The sequence below is a fragment of the Pistacia vera genome, unplaced genomic scaffold, assembly GCF_008641045.1.
Source record: "Pistacia vera cultivar Batoury unplaced genomic scaffold, PisVer_v2 Contig250, whole genome shotgun sequence".
In the NCBI taxonomy this organism is placed as follows: domain Eukaryota; kingdom Viridiplantae; phylum Streptophyta; class Magnoliopsida; order Sapindales; family Anacardiaceae; genus Pistacia; species Pistacia vera.
In genome coordinates this window covers 1,179,303-1,194,857 of record NW_022196058.1, presented here as the reverse complement: position 1 = coordinate 1,194,857, position 15,555 = coordinate 1,179,303, and the positions used below count along the sequence as shown (strand labels likewise).

The following is a 15,555-nucleotide window of genomic DNA, read 5'->3' as shown; positions in this document are numbered from 1 at the left end:
AACAAGAAACAAAAACCTTCAGACCTTCAGTCATGCCTGGACCCCGAAATGATTTTGAGGATGTTCTATTAGCTTTGTCAAAACTTGAATTGAAAACCAGCAGCAACCCAACTCTACAATGTCAGAAGTTAAAAAAACCCTTTCACAGTCAAGATCTAAAAGATAGTTCAAACATTATATCCACTTTATTCAGCGACAAAAACATTGAAAACAGAACACCCTACCATAAAAGGTTCTATCATTTCTTCATGATATAATGGCACACAAAAACAGACCTTTCCACAATTCACCGATACAAACCAAATAAACTCAATAACTTACAATAATAATGGCATATGACTTTGACGAAGAAGAAGAGCGACAAATGAGGAACGAAGATGAAGAAGAAGAGCGACAAATGAGGAATGAAGATGAAGAAGAAGAGCGGCAAATGAGGAACGAAGATGAAGAAGCGAACGATGTAAATCAAGCTCAATTATCAATCAAAACTAATAAAATATGATGAACAACAACCAAATAAACTCAATAACTTACAATAACAATGGCTGATGACTTCGACAAAGAAGAAGAGAGGTAGATGAGGAATGAAGACGAAGAAGAAGAGCAGCAAATGAGGAAAGAAGACGAAGAAGAAGAGCGCCAGATGAGGCCTTTTTGCTTTTTAAAACTTTTTTTGGACCAAAATTTTTAGACCTAATTCTTTTAAATACTTGTATGTCAATGGACGGGCGTCCATCTAATAGGAACACCCGTCCATTGAATAAGAATGCCAGTCCATAATATATGGATGGGCTTCTATGATTTTTGTTTTAAAAATATTTTAATTTAAATTATGGACAACCGTTCATTCTAGGTAGATGCCCGTCTATAGTAAATGAACTCCTATCTATATAATATGAACGGGAATCCATTGTTATTTTCTCATGGACAGGAGTCTATTTAACATGAATGGCTGTCCAACAATCATGGACGCGCATCCATATTTGATGGACAGACGTTCATTCATGTAATAGTTGTTAATGTGCTACGTGGTTGCGTTTGACTTAATTGACACGTCGTTTGATGTAAAATTTTGGTGCAAGTCTTCGGTGTCCGTGACATTATTAATAATACCACGGAAAGCTTTTTTAGCTATGCTAACAGTATTGTTTACTTATTTTAAATTGTTAATCTAGTGTGAAATAGCTTGATCTGAGTTTAATGTCCATCTAACAGTTCAGCTTGTCATCTTTTTGTGGATTTTTAATTTGGAGTAATTTTTAAATTTGCATTTTAATATTTTATGTATAACAGGTATGCAGTAACATAAAGTTGATCGAGTTAGCATTTGATTGATTTTCACTTGTCATTTTTAAAAGAACGTATTGATTAGAATACAACATCATCTCCTTATTTCCTAATATTTTCCTTTATATAACTTTTCTGACCATCTTTATGTTTACCAGCTTGGCAAAAGACTTGCATTTCCTGCAAAATGCAGAAGGCTCTGGATTAGCTCCATTTGATTGTTGGATCTGCTTAAGAGGCATCAAGACCATGGCCTTACGTGTAGAGAAGCAACAGGTACTACTTCAGTTTGTTCCAAGCATTAATTTCTCTTTGAATCTCTCGTGTCAAAATCATTTCCTTTCATATCTTCTATACGATTCAAACTACTTTGTATGGTGGCAAGTTGAATGCCAAACATAATGAAATTAAATCTTGCAACGCTATGTAATCCGGCTGGTTGGACATGAATAAAAATCTCTTAACGCTTTTCATATTATGTCTATTGGATACCAAATGCTGAGTAAACGTGTGGCGTATGTCTCTAGTCATGAGACTAGAGACATACAGGATGATGATTTTAAGAAAAATTTTGAAGCTGGAAAATATGAAAATTTAGAAGCTAATGTGCTCATCCTTGTCAACATTGAAAGTATAATTTCGGATGGTACAGAAAAGTTGAAACTTCTTAGTTTGTGCTTTCGTCCAGGAGTTTGGAGGAATGGATTTGGAATTTGGTTCACAAATACATAATAAAAGTTTTTTACACACGACCCGTTAAAATGGCACGGTTTAATCAGATTTGGATTGTTTTTGCTTTGTAACTTGTGCAGTCGCTTTTAGTTTGTAATATTTTTCATCTGCAAGTTTGCATGTTTTATTTCCTAGTGTTCATGGTAACATGTCTAATTGATTCCATAGTCAAATTTGATGCAAGTGGTGATATGTATTTTTTCTTTTAGATGTGTATCATATGATCTTAATACGCATTTGAAATGATACTAGTAGGTTTCATATTCCGTGTTGACGATATCTTTTGCTTGAATCTCTTGTGGTGAATATATTTGAACATTCGCAATTGTTGAATTTGTTGAACTTGTTTTTTCTCCCTTTCTTTTGTAATTGCTTGAACTGAGTGTGCGGCGGTCTTGTATGTTTAGGCAGTGTGAAGTCTCTGATAAGCATGCCGTGCTTTTATGTCACATGCAAGCATACCAGCTGCAGTGCGCGAGGCAAGAGGTCTAACTGAAGATCTTATTCGTGTCTCTGTGGGAGTTGAAGATGTAAATGACTTGATTGCTGATTTAGATAATGCCCTTACCACTGGACCTATTTAGGTGCCTGCATATGCTTTATTTTTTTAGACTTTTTGACCATAGTTGGACAATGTCCGCAGAAGATACTTGAAGTTGTTTTGATAATTGAATTCTGGTTTATGGGGCCAAGGTACTTGGGAAATCTTGGAAACCTCTCAGTTATTTTGTATTGGCTTTTATTTATATCTTCTTGAGTTATTGATAGACAAATTCTAATTCTCGCAAGTGCACGAATCGCTATTGCAGTATAGTGTGTAAATGTAAAGGTCGATTCCACACGGACTGTAAGTGTTCTAATAATCCTAATAACTATGCCTTGTGAAACCAATTAAAATGAAATTAAGAAAACACATATATAATATTTATTGATTCTAAATCTAATTATCTAAAGAAAAACCTAGGTCTTTAACTTCATCATAATTAACCCTAGTTAGTAAATACGGGTACGGAAAAAAAGGTATGGGAATTTTATGGATATGATACGACAAATGGTGAAAGTTTGAAAAAATTCGGCCATAAAATTCAGATACAAGAAAAATACGATACAGGTATATACAGGTTTAATACGACACATTACTAATAACACATTTTGAAAAATATATGGCAATATCAATCCTAGTTTTAGCACTTTTCATAGACCACCTGGTTAAAATCAATATAGCATTTCAAATATACGGGTACGGCAAAAAAATAGTACGAGAATTTTATGGGTATGATACGGCAAATGGTGAAAAATACGTTTGTAAAAATTCAGATACGGGAATAATTCGCGAATAAAACGTCTGAGGCATATAGTTTGCGAATAATACAGTTGGGCTGATAAAATATGGAAATTCACGAATAATACCCGAATTATACGGTTGGGCGTATAATTCGCGTTTTATTTGTGAATTTTCTAACTAAGTAATTAACCAGCAGCTATATGTTCATAGTCAAACTATTGTTGTCTCTACTATTTTCTAGGGTTCATCCTCTTATCTTTTTAGGATATTATTGTGTATCATTAAGCTAAGGACGTTACCGTAAGGCATTCAGAATTAACCCTCTTTCAAAACCCATTAAGATCTAGAGCACTAAACATATAACCAATTCGCACAGTCACGAATCATCCATTCACAGAACTAATCAAGATAGGTATGGTCTCTCTCATTTTTAAGGTACATCGTAAGGCTTTCGGGATTAACCTAGTTATCATTAAACTAGTTAGGGTGTATAGTGTAGTCTAATTACAAAAAAAAAAAACCCTTAAGAACAAGACCATCAAACCAATTTATACCTGTCAGGGCGTATGTATAGACACAAACCAGTCATTCCATACCCAGTCTTGTCTCATTCAATCAATTAACTAATATCAAGATTGATCAGACTCTAATATCAACTAAAGATTGAATTAAATGCCATGAACCTTCAATTAGTTTAAAATAGAATATATTAAACACAAACCTTCAATTAGATTACATTAAATCCCTAGAAAACAAACTAACTACATAAAGTAAAAGAAAAGATTACACCTAGAAGCCATGAAGATCCATGAAGAACAAAGGAGAGGAAGAGAAGGAGAACCTTATCTCCTCTCCAAGCCCCTCTTTTCCAAGTTAGCCCCAAATGTATACAAAGTTTTTTAATCCCTCTCTTCAAGTTAATTGATATAATAAACCCTAACTCCCTAAAATATTGCTAAGGACCTTTATTTATAGTAGTAAGGCCTTGAGGGTATTATGGTAACAAGACACTTCAATTAAAAACACATAAAACACATCTGCTTGTCTTCAATGCACTAACATAACTTTCGGATTAATTTTTAACAATTTTCCAGGTCGAATTAGGCACGATCAAAGCATGAAGTTGTAACTCTGTCTCTTAGCCTTAAAATTCCATCAGAAGCATGTCAATTGGAGTTATGTAGCACAAGTTATGCTCATTTTAGTGTAGCATGTTCTAGCAAAAAAATTCCCGAACATAAAATTCACACATTGGCACCGCAACTCCAATCTTCCGCCAAATCTCCTCCTCTAAAAATCTTGATCATGTTGCGGCATGATTTTGGGGCGCTGTTGGACAAATTTGTGCAGCTGCGGCGCTTGAATAGTTCTACTGCGGCGAACAATCTTAAAAAAAATCATAACTTCTTTGTTTGAGCTCCGATTCTTGAACCGTTTATTTTCACTTGATTCCGATTCTTTACTCTTCAATGTGCATACTTTAGATCCTCATTTTTCTGCACCTAAATACCTCCAAATTCACAAAACATACCCGTGATTCTAGAAAATAAAAGAGATACAAAAATGAAGTAAAATTAACCAATTAAACCTAATTCCGACACAAAATGCCCTTAAAATCACTAAGTATGTATGTGCTTCCAAGCACTAAGTTATTATCAATAAAAATATAATTGATGGAAACCCCACCGCGTGTATTCAACTTGAGAAATTATTTTATTTTATTTTAGGGAGAACGACATTTTCCCACCCAAGGTTTGACGAAATACTTTCCTACCATTCGTTAGGTTCTGTTATGTTTTTCGTTAATATTTTACTGAAAAGACAAAAATACCCTTAAATATTTGATTTTATAAATTTTTTATTATTTTTTAATTAGCCAAAAAGTCAAATATTAAAAAGTCAAAAAAATAAAAAATAGTTAGCCTCACCTAAAAAGTTAGGAGTAATGATATAGAATTGTTTAAAGTTAAGTGACCTTAATATTTATTTATTTATTTATAATGTCATTAATATCCAATCACTATCATTCAATAATCTACTAAATTTATAATATTTTTCATAATATAATGTTTTTCATTTTTACTAATTAACATATAAAATTAATATTCCTAATTAATTAAATAAACAAAAAGAAAAAGATATCTTTACACTTGAATTAGTAAATAATTGAGTAAAGATTTTGACTTAACTAAATTTTAATTTATAATAAATTAGTTAAGAAATAAACTATTTAAGAGTATTTTCATCTTTTCAGTTAAATATTAACATAAAACACTAACAGAACCTAACAAATTGTGAAAATGTATTATTTTGAAACTTGATAGATGGAAAAGTGTCGTTTCGCCAAACTTTGGCTGGGAAAATATCATTCTCCCTTTATTTTATATAGATAGCTTATTGTTATAGTGATTTTGAATTACTTGACGATTTCTGTGGGTCTAGCTTGGGGCTATGGAGATGGCAATTTACTTGGTAATACCTCACCTCGAATTATCCGAATTTCCGGAGCCTCGAAATCAATTGAACCACTATTTTGTGTTATTTCCATTTATATTATAATTTGTTTATATAATTATCTCAAAAAATTATGAGGTTAAATATCTATCAAATTGTTACGAATAGATGCTCAGTAGTTAGTCACAACATAAGTTATGGATGTAATTTATGAATACCTTTTTTATTTTGGAGAGTTGGAGCTTGTAATCTCTTTCAACATAATATCTCTCACATGTGGGAGTGAAAGCAAAGGGTCGAAGGCAATTGATCGGAAATATCTCTTATTTAACCAAAAAATCACTCCGCCAGAGACAAAATGGAGCTACCCTCTTCCACCATCACAAAATTAGCCAATTTTGAGAGAGAAAACGGGATCTCGACCCGCGCTTAGGCACGCTGAGGCAATGATAGAGAGAGATAGAAAGCAAACTACTATTTGGAGATTTACTCGATGATTTTCGATGAAGAATGTCGTGTTTGTTACCTTTTCCTACCGCCAAATTCATCGATTGTTGTGGATTTTGTCTAAAGAAGAGGTAAAATTGGTGGGAAATGGGTTGGGTGTTCTTCGATTGTCGTGGAGTTTGTTTTTCTTCAGACATGTTGGAGCTTCCCGTTTTACAAAAATAAGTTCGTTGTTGTTGAATTTATGGAAATGAGTGAGGGGAAGGAGAGTATTCATAGCGTGATGGGAGACGAAGAAAGGCCATCGGTGTGAAAATTAAAATTAAAATATGAAGGGAATTTTGCAGCAGAAGTGGTGGGTTTTGCAAGTATTTGATGACATATTGAATTACGTGTAATGGTGAACAGTATCAAGTATCTTGCATTTTTTTGAAGAATAGAAATTGGAACAGAAATCGACCGGTTTTAAGATTTGGAATCGGAACCGGTTCTTAGGTTCCTAGGATTGGAACTTGAACTGCAGATTCCGATTCCTTACTCGGATACCTTATAATTACCCCTTATTAATTAAAAAAAAATGATAATAAACCTTAAAAATTTACAAATACACTCTTGAAAATTTAAAAAACGAACATTTAGTAGTTTCAATTTTCATTACTCATTTATTTGTGTCCAATCACAGTCACAGATTTTTGGAAATATATTATATAATATAAATTGTTAAATTTTACATCAAAGTATTGTTGTGGAATTAATTTTGAGAATTAAATTTTAGTGAACTTTATTATCCAAAAATACAAATATTATATAATATTATATGCTGTGTTTGTTTTCCTATTCAAAATACTTTCATATCCAATCTTATTCAAAATATATATTTATTTTAATATTCTCAAAATTCAATCTTATTCTATTCCATTCAAAATATTTAGATTTTTTAACTCTCTAGGTTTGTTAATTTAACTAAACACATCAACAAAAAAAATGTATAAATTGACAAAAATACCTTTACCCACCCACGTATTCTCGGCAGCCGGCCACCACCGCCGGAAGGTAGCAGGAATTTGCTAGAATGGCGCACAACTGGCTAGATGTGGCAGTCGTGCACCGATTTGGCCGTTTCATGGATCTGATTGGAAAATGCCAGATTGGCACACTATCTGCCAAATCCAACCGGTCGTGCGTCATTCTGATGAATTTTGTCCACCGTTAGCAATGATGGCCGACTGTCGGCATTTAATGGGTGAGTGAGGGTGTTTTTGTTAATTTTAAAACTTTTATTGTAGGGGGTGTTTAGCTAAATCAACAAATGTAGGGGATTAAAAATTAATCTAAATATTTTCAGAAAATGTTTTCCAAAAATTTACCAAACATATTTTCAAATTCAAATCTTATTCTCGTAATAACAATCCAATTCAACTTTTTCAAAAATACTATTCTAAATACTCTATCAAACACAACCTCCTAATTCTAATTATACACTTAATTAATCAAATAATTAATGAATCTAATCTATTTTTATTCTCTTAAGTCTTAATCACATGCCCTCAAAACTTTAACATTATAATATCTTTTTTTGTAATAGGGAAATAAAATATAATTACTAATAATTAAATTATTTCAGAAAAAAATTCATACGCAATTAGTAGGCGGTTCTGATTTTTGCATTTTAATAAATTAACGACTAATCACTTATTTTTTATACTCGTTGAACTTTGATTCATACAATCATACTTATGAATTAATAAAAATAATTTATATAATATTATAATTACTAGAGTGAAAATGAAGTTTTTGAATTTGCCATTAACATTAATTGTCACAAAAGAATCAAATCAAATATTAATATTAATATGATTTATGAATATTTACTTAAATAATTAATATGACTTTAAGTTTGTTTTATGTCATTAATTTAAGTCCGATTACAAAACACTTACATTTCTTAATATACCATGCCTTATCATACTATAATGTTATAATTAATTAAACAATGTACTAATATATATCAATTTATCACATATAATTACTAATTTATCATAGATATATTTAGAACTTGATAATTGAAATAAATATTAAAATACTTTTATTTGGATCCTATTTCCAATTATACAATTAATTAATCAAAACTTTAGGTTTAACATACATATATAGTTATTATTTAATTATTTAATATTATTTATTATAATCCACTCCCACCTGCCACCCACTTCTTCGCCACGTCACCCACGTGTCTTCATTGCATTTTAAATTTTTTATATATAAAATTACAATAGACCCCCATACTTTATTGATGTTCATTCGAGTCTTGGTTTTAAGACAGGTTCCATCTCGGGTATCCGTCCTTGGTTACCATTCTAGGTTCCAGGTCCTGTTTCAAAAAATTGGAACCAGAACCTACCCTATGAAGGCCGATTCCAAGTAAGTTTTGATTCTGGTTCTGGTTCCGAGTAGACCCATGCTCACCCCTTTACGTGGGTTAGCAATTATTCTTATTACATTACTTTTCTTACAAACTATACTATAACCCACTTTTACTTTGATTCAAATTTTACAATTTGAAAAAAAAAAAAAAAAAAAAATTGGATTTATATATATTGAAATTTTGATACACAATCTTTAAAACTAAATGATTAATTGCTGACCTTTAATTTGCATGTCAAAAACCTCAATTGGAAAATTTAAATTTTGATAAATGCAATTTGGATTAATTGAATAGTTCACGTATGCAAATTTACATTCTGCATATGTTCTCGTTGGATCATTTTCCACGTGAGGACTGCTTCATAATTAATTATGCACAACATTTGTCAATAACAATAATAATATTTTGGAAATAAAATTTCCTAGAATTAAAGCTATAGATTACCGCAATGTCATTAATAGGATCTAATCTAATATATAAACAATTTCTAATTAACTTACTAATACTAATAACTATTAAATTTAATACTTCAACTATATATTTAATTATTTCAATCGTATCGTGGCATCAATTATTTCTTTTTCTTTATTATGTGTAGAACACTATAATATATTTATTTTAACTACATTACTATACATAGATATCATATATATAATTAATATTACTTTACTACCTTAATTTATATGTACATTTATATATACTACAATAGTATAATAATAAATGAATATTAGATTATGGGAGAAAGGTTCTTTTATTCTTGAATAATTAATTTCAGATGTACCGTATATTGTCACTTTAATTAATTTTTAGTTCATGCTAATTATAATTAATATGTATGAATTGATTTTAAGAGGAAGATAAATGGTAATTATAAGAGATATCTTTTACATAAAAAATTGTTTGGAGATTAAAATTGTTAATGCAAGTGTAAATTTGTCCTCATAATCCCTACAATTAGATGTTAATTATTAATCCAATTAAAAATATTAGTTCGATAATTATATCGAGACCGTATTGTTTTCTTGATTTTAGTTTTTTTTTTTTTTTTTTTTTGTTTTATTTCCATATGGATTGTTTTTTATTAAGGTAACAAATAATTGAATATGGAACTTAAACGTGCCGTAACTCTATCAACATGTACTGAAGTTTTTATTTGAGCTCGAGCTAGATTAGCGTTTGAAAATAACCTTAATCGATTGAGCTTAGACCGAGCTCGAGCTCGAGCTCAAGTAACCCTTTCTATACTTGAGCTTGAGCTCGAACTTAGAACTTAAGGCTCAACCGAGCTCGAGCTCAGTATTGTACACCGGCCAAGCTTGAGTAGTTAGATACTTGGCTCAGTTTGACGTGACTCAAATCCGGCCCTAGGTGTACATAAAATGTGGATTTTAATCGTTGTTGCTTGATCTGTAACGTCACTATGAATTGATTCTTAAGTGTGATGTTTCTAGCCTTAGGATTTATGCTGATGTTTAGATTATTATAGTTGCAAACAAATTTGTAGCCAATTTCTTGTTATTTGGAATATTTTATTATTTTCAATGTCCGTTTTGCGATTTAAAACTAAAATAAACATGCAATAAATCTATGGATGATTTATATCGTAGACTAACCTATGTATATTTCTTGACCTCCGAATATTCATGAATCCGTGTTTCAATTCTAGAGGTCATCGTATCATTGGATGATGATTTATATGTTGGGGTAAGGAACGTTTAGTGGAAGCGTTCAGTTGTCCGGATTTTAAAATTCCTCCCCAAATGTGTCTGTGATCGAGGTAATAACGATTAATGCAAATAACACATGCATGTATAGATGTATCAAAAACATAAAATACAAAACAAGAGTAAGAAAAGGTTCCCGACTCCTTTGCTATTTCTTTTTCCTTGTTGAATCCTCATTAAGTACCTCAAGTGTGGTACCTCTAGATCGATACCACTAGATCTCTCGCTGATGGAAATTAACCACTATAATGGAATCAAGAACAACCTCTTCCTTGGGATGGTAGAGAATATCGGTGGTCAAGGTTTCTTGTAATTTTTCTCTTATGAAATAATGAACCCTAAACCTCCTTTAAATAGCCACCAAAATTGGATTAGTAGGCAATCCCTAGAATATCTTATTCTAGTTTAAGTTTTCTCTGATGGATTAACTAATAACTAAACCTAGACCCATCTGAGTGCTAGCCCAATTTAGGTTCAGGTTTAATTATTAAATCCATTTATAAAGCCTCCTTATTTGGACTTATTTTTACTAATTATCAACAATCAATTAATTTATCCAATTACAAAAATACAATTGGACTTAATTTATCCAATTACAAGTGCAATTAATTTATCCATTTATAAAGCCTCCTATTTGGACTGAATTTTTAACTAATTAATTAATTTAATTAATTTATCCAATGACAAAATACCCTTTAAACCAATTCTACTAATTAGTCAATTAGGACTTATGGAAACTTAATATCTTCATTAACTCTTTAATGAGAAAATCCCTGATTCCCATCAAGCTTAGAAGTCCATAATGTGTGTGACCTTATCTAGTTCTTACCGATTGGCAATAAGGTAAATATTAACTCTTGATATCCATCTTCGTTACAGACCATGAGTGACACTCAGCAGTATATCATGACCCCCAATCAATGAATGAAGTGAGATCATATAAACCTGTAAAATTGAGCGTTTCAATCATGTAATTTCATTCCCTCTGGTTCGTGTTCCGATCAAGTGTAGACCATGGTATAGTCAAATCTCGAACTTGATCAATAAATTCAGATAATCTTAAAATGTAGAATTGTGTTTGTATGAAATATTCATAAACACATAAATGCTTTGGCCAAAGACTTCCTCCACATTCGTGATCCCTTGGAACACTCAAGCTCGTAATATCCGAGCCATCAAATTCCTTATTGAATATGTATAGACTCCGTACATGATTAACTCATGACCAACAAGCACTACACACCAGATAAAAACAATCTAGTGATAACGTACCGAAGAACCACAAGCTCCCATGCAACAAACATGATTACATCTCAGGTCTAGGGATAAAGTGACTAAGAACATAACGATGATCATTGACTGAAGATATTATCCCATGTGATCAATCGTTCAGCGATCACGTTTCGATGCTTCATTCTTTAATAAATCACCTCATTACTCCTGCCTTTATGATATGAGTCTCATCACCCAACCATCAACATCTCATGCTAATCATGGCGGCACACAGTAATGCTAATCTTGCGATGTATTGCCCCCGATTATTATCACATTTGATCAAGAACATACCTAAGAGCGAGTCACATGAAAGAATCATGATACTCATGTTCTCAAACTCTTTGAAAATAAAATTCTTTCCAAAATAAACTCAAGGACATACACAACTTAATTAAATATAGATGACTCAAAGTAGCATAGATAATCGTCATTTATTAATGATAAACTTACAAATTTATATATAAATGTTTCCTTAAACCTTACATCTATCATTGGTTTTAAGGCACATACACTAACATTATCTTTATATTTAGCGCTTTTTTTTTTGGGGGGGGGGGGGGGGGGGGGGGGGGGGGGGGGGGGGGGGGGGGGGGGGGGGGGGGGGGGGGGGGGGGGGGGGGGGGGGGGGTGAGGGGGGGGGGGGGGGGGGTGGAAAGCAATTGATAAATGGTTTAAAATATTTTGCATATTGTTGATTTGAAATTGTATTGATTTGTGCTACTATGTTGCATGGAATATATGTTTTCTCGTATCTATTTTGTTTCGTTCAAATTTTTACTACTATTATTATTATTTGTTTTTATTTTTCTCTTTATTACAAGTCTACCATGTCTGATGTTTTGTTGTTGTTCACTTTCAGGATATTGTATGTACATTCCTGATTTGAATCTTCATGTCTATTCTTTGGTTCAATTTGTTAATGATGTCACTAAAAAACATACTGGTTTGATTGTGCAATGTGATGATTTTTATATTTTTCAATTAGAATTTCCTAGGACTGGAGAGAAAATTAATAATATATACAATGACAAAGAGCTAAGGCAATTGTTTGTTGAATGTTATGGAACTTACATTTTATCTTAAGTATTTCAACTTAACATCACTTGCACAGAAAAAGACACAATGTGAAACCAGTCACAGACAAAATGAAAAAATCTCATGGTAAATAACTTTTGAATGATGTTAATGGGGATGATGATTCACAATATCAATTGAGTGATGATGACACCTTGTTTTTGAGTAATAATGATGTGTTTGATTCTGAATATGGGCATGATTGTGATGATATGTCTAACATTGTTATTGATGATTCTGATACTCATGGACATACCTTCATTGAGGAGATTAGGAATTCAGATCATGGTACTTGTTTTGATGGTTATCTAGAAGTATATCAAAGTGATGATAGCAAATACTTTAATCACTATATTAGTACAAGCAGTGACTCGGACAGAATTGCCAATTACATGAGTGGGTATGTGTTAGGATCCCATATGGAAAGCAAAAAGGGGCGGGCATGTGGTTTATAAGGAGTTGGGCACCCTTCTTTGGCAAGTCGGTTTTTCAAGGAGAGTTCTACGCAAACCCACGAAAAAGACCACTGCCCAACCCAATTTCTATTAAAGTCCACCGTCCAACCCAATTCCTATCAATTTGGGAGTGGTTCTTATCAAATGGTATCAGAGCAGACCCTACTTTCTGAGCCCACACAACAGGGCCCAATAGGCCCCTCGAGTGAGCGAGAATGAGAGTTATTGACAAGCTTCTAAGGCCTGATAGGCAGCCTATTGTTCAGCCCAATTCCTATCAATTTGGGAGTGGGTTCTTATCAAATGGCATTAGAGCAGGCCTTACCTTCTGAGCCCACGCAATAGGGCCCAATGGGCCCCCTGAGTGGGCGAGAATAAGAGTTGCTGACAGGCTTCTAAGGCCTGATAGACGGCCCATTGTCCAGGTCAATTCCTATCAATTTGGGAGTGGGTTCTTATCAAATGGTATTAGAGCAGGCCTTACCTTTTGAGCCCACACAACAGGGCCTAATGGGTCTCCCAAGTAGGCGAGAAGGAGAGTTGTTGACAGGCTTCTAAGGCCTGATAGGCAGCCCATTGTCCAGCCCAATTCCTATCAATTTGGGAGTGGGTTCTTATCAAATGGTATTAGAGCAGACCCTACCTTCTGAACCCATGTAGTAGAGCCCAATGGGCCTTCCAAGTGAGCGTGAAGGAGAATTGCTGATAGGCTTCTAAAGCCTGACAAGCGGTGCACTGCCTAACCCAATTCTTATTAATTTGGAAGTGGGTTCCTATCAAATGGTATCAAAGCAAGCCTTACCTTCCGAGCCCATGCAGCAAGGCTCAGTGGGCCCCTCAAGAGGGCGAGAAGGAGAGTTGCTGATAGGCTTCTAAGGCTTGACAGGTAGTCCATGGCCCAACCCAATTCCTTGAACATTTGTATGATTACATTGGTTCAATAGAGATTATGAAGCTTACCATCATGTTTGAAAGGCAAAAAAGTATACTTTTTGCTTTGTCCATTCATTTCCCTCGTGCTAACATTTGATGTTGCGTAATGCATATTTTTGCCAACTTTAGGTCTAGGTTTCCTGACCTTAGGTTCAGAAATGTGTTTTGGGCTTCTTCAAGGGAAACAAATGAATATGATTATAGAGCTGCAATGGATAGCATCAAAGACAGTAATGAGGCTATCTATCTCTACTTATCCAAAATACTTGCCCATCATTGGAGTAGACATATGATAGACCACCCATTACCAAGATTTACAAGAAGAAGGGATGAAGGGGCATAGTGGATAGATTGACAAATGACAGTTAGTTAGAGGAATAATCCACATGGCTCCAAGGGGATACTAGTGCGACAACCATTTGTGTATACAAGGGGGCAAAAACCATAAAAAAAAGGGGTATGTTGTTTCTTTTGGGAATATAAGAGGGACGCAGCTAGCTCCTCGAACTGCTAGTATCTATGTTTATTGCTTAATTACTTTTGAATGTTCTTGCATCTTTGTTCTTATTTTCAGATCAATATATTACTTAGAATTGTTTCAGTTGTTATGTTTGTGTGTTTAGAATTGTAGGGACTCTTTGATTTACTGTTTTCATAGAATTTCCTATCAACATGCCTTTGAAAAGGAATGCAAATCTGACCGTGTTACAAATAACATGTCGGAGTCATGGAATGGTCTCCTGAATATTGTCAGTGAATATCCTATTGAGAAGTTACTTGAATTTATAAGATTAGAAGTGACGAATAGACTTTACCTTAGACTAGAAAAGGCTAGTACTTGGACTAGTAAGTTAAACCCTGTTGCAGAGAGAAAACTGGTTGTAGCTGCTAGATATGGCAGTAAACTACAGGTTTATATTGTTGGGCAGGATGAGTTTGAAGTACATGAGATCAATAAGATTCACCTTGTTGATCTGAAGAGACCTGGTAAATGCTCTTGTGGTGAGTGGTAGATAAAAGAATCCCATGCAAAAATGTGATGGGGACCATCAATAAGGCTAGACTTAACCTAATAGATTATGTTGATAAGTCTTTTTTTAAGGAGGCATATATCAGATCATATTTTGATATGATTCATTCAATACCCAATGAATTAATGTGGCCTGACATGGGATTTCCAAAGCTTCTACCCCCATCTATGAAAAGGAGAGGGATATAAGTTAATTTTTACAAGTTTTAGGGGGTGTAAATATCAACCTTTAATAATTACAAACAAAAATTGGTGCATTTTCTCTTTTACTCTTATTATGTCCAAACTAACTAAGTAAACTTTAGGGGTTGACAAATGACAACATGGGGTTGAGAGTAATTACTAATACCACAAATGAGCGTTTGGTTCAGGGAATGTTGGATTATTGGAAAGTTAGATTACCTTGAAGATTACTGAGAATCTTTAGGAAAATA

General features: G+C 33.3%; 1 protein-coding gene across 1 annotated transcript in view; it reads left to right on the top strand.

Moving 5' to 3' along the window:
* LOC116132336 (cystathionine beta-lyase, chloroplastic-like) overlaps positions 1 to 15,104 on the top strand; it is a 41,748-nt gene extending 26,644 nt beyond the window's left edge. The window contains exons 12-13 of the mRNA XM_031417985.1: positions 1,446 to 1,563; positions 14,778 to 15,104. Of these exons, the coding sequence (XP_031273845.1) occupies positions 1,446 to 1,563; positions 14,778 to 15,104 (445 nt within the window). The remainder of the gene's footprint in view (positions 1 to 1,445; positions 1,564 to 14,777) is intronic.
* Positions 15,105 to 15,555: the final 451 nt, after the last annotated feature.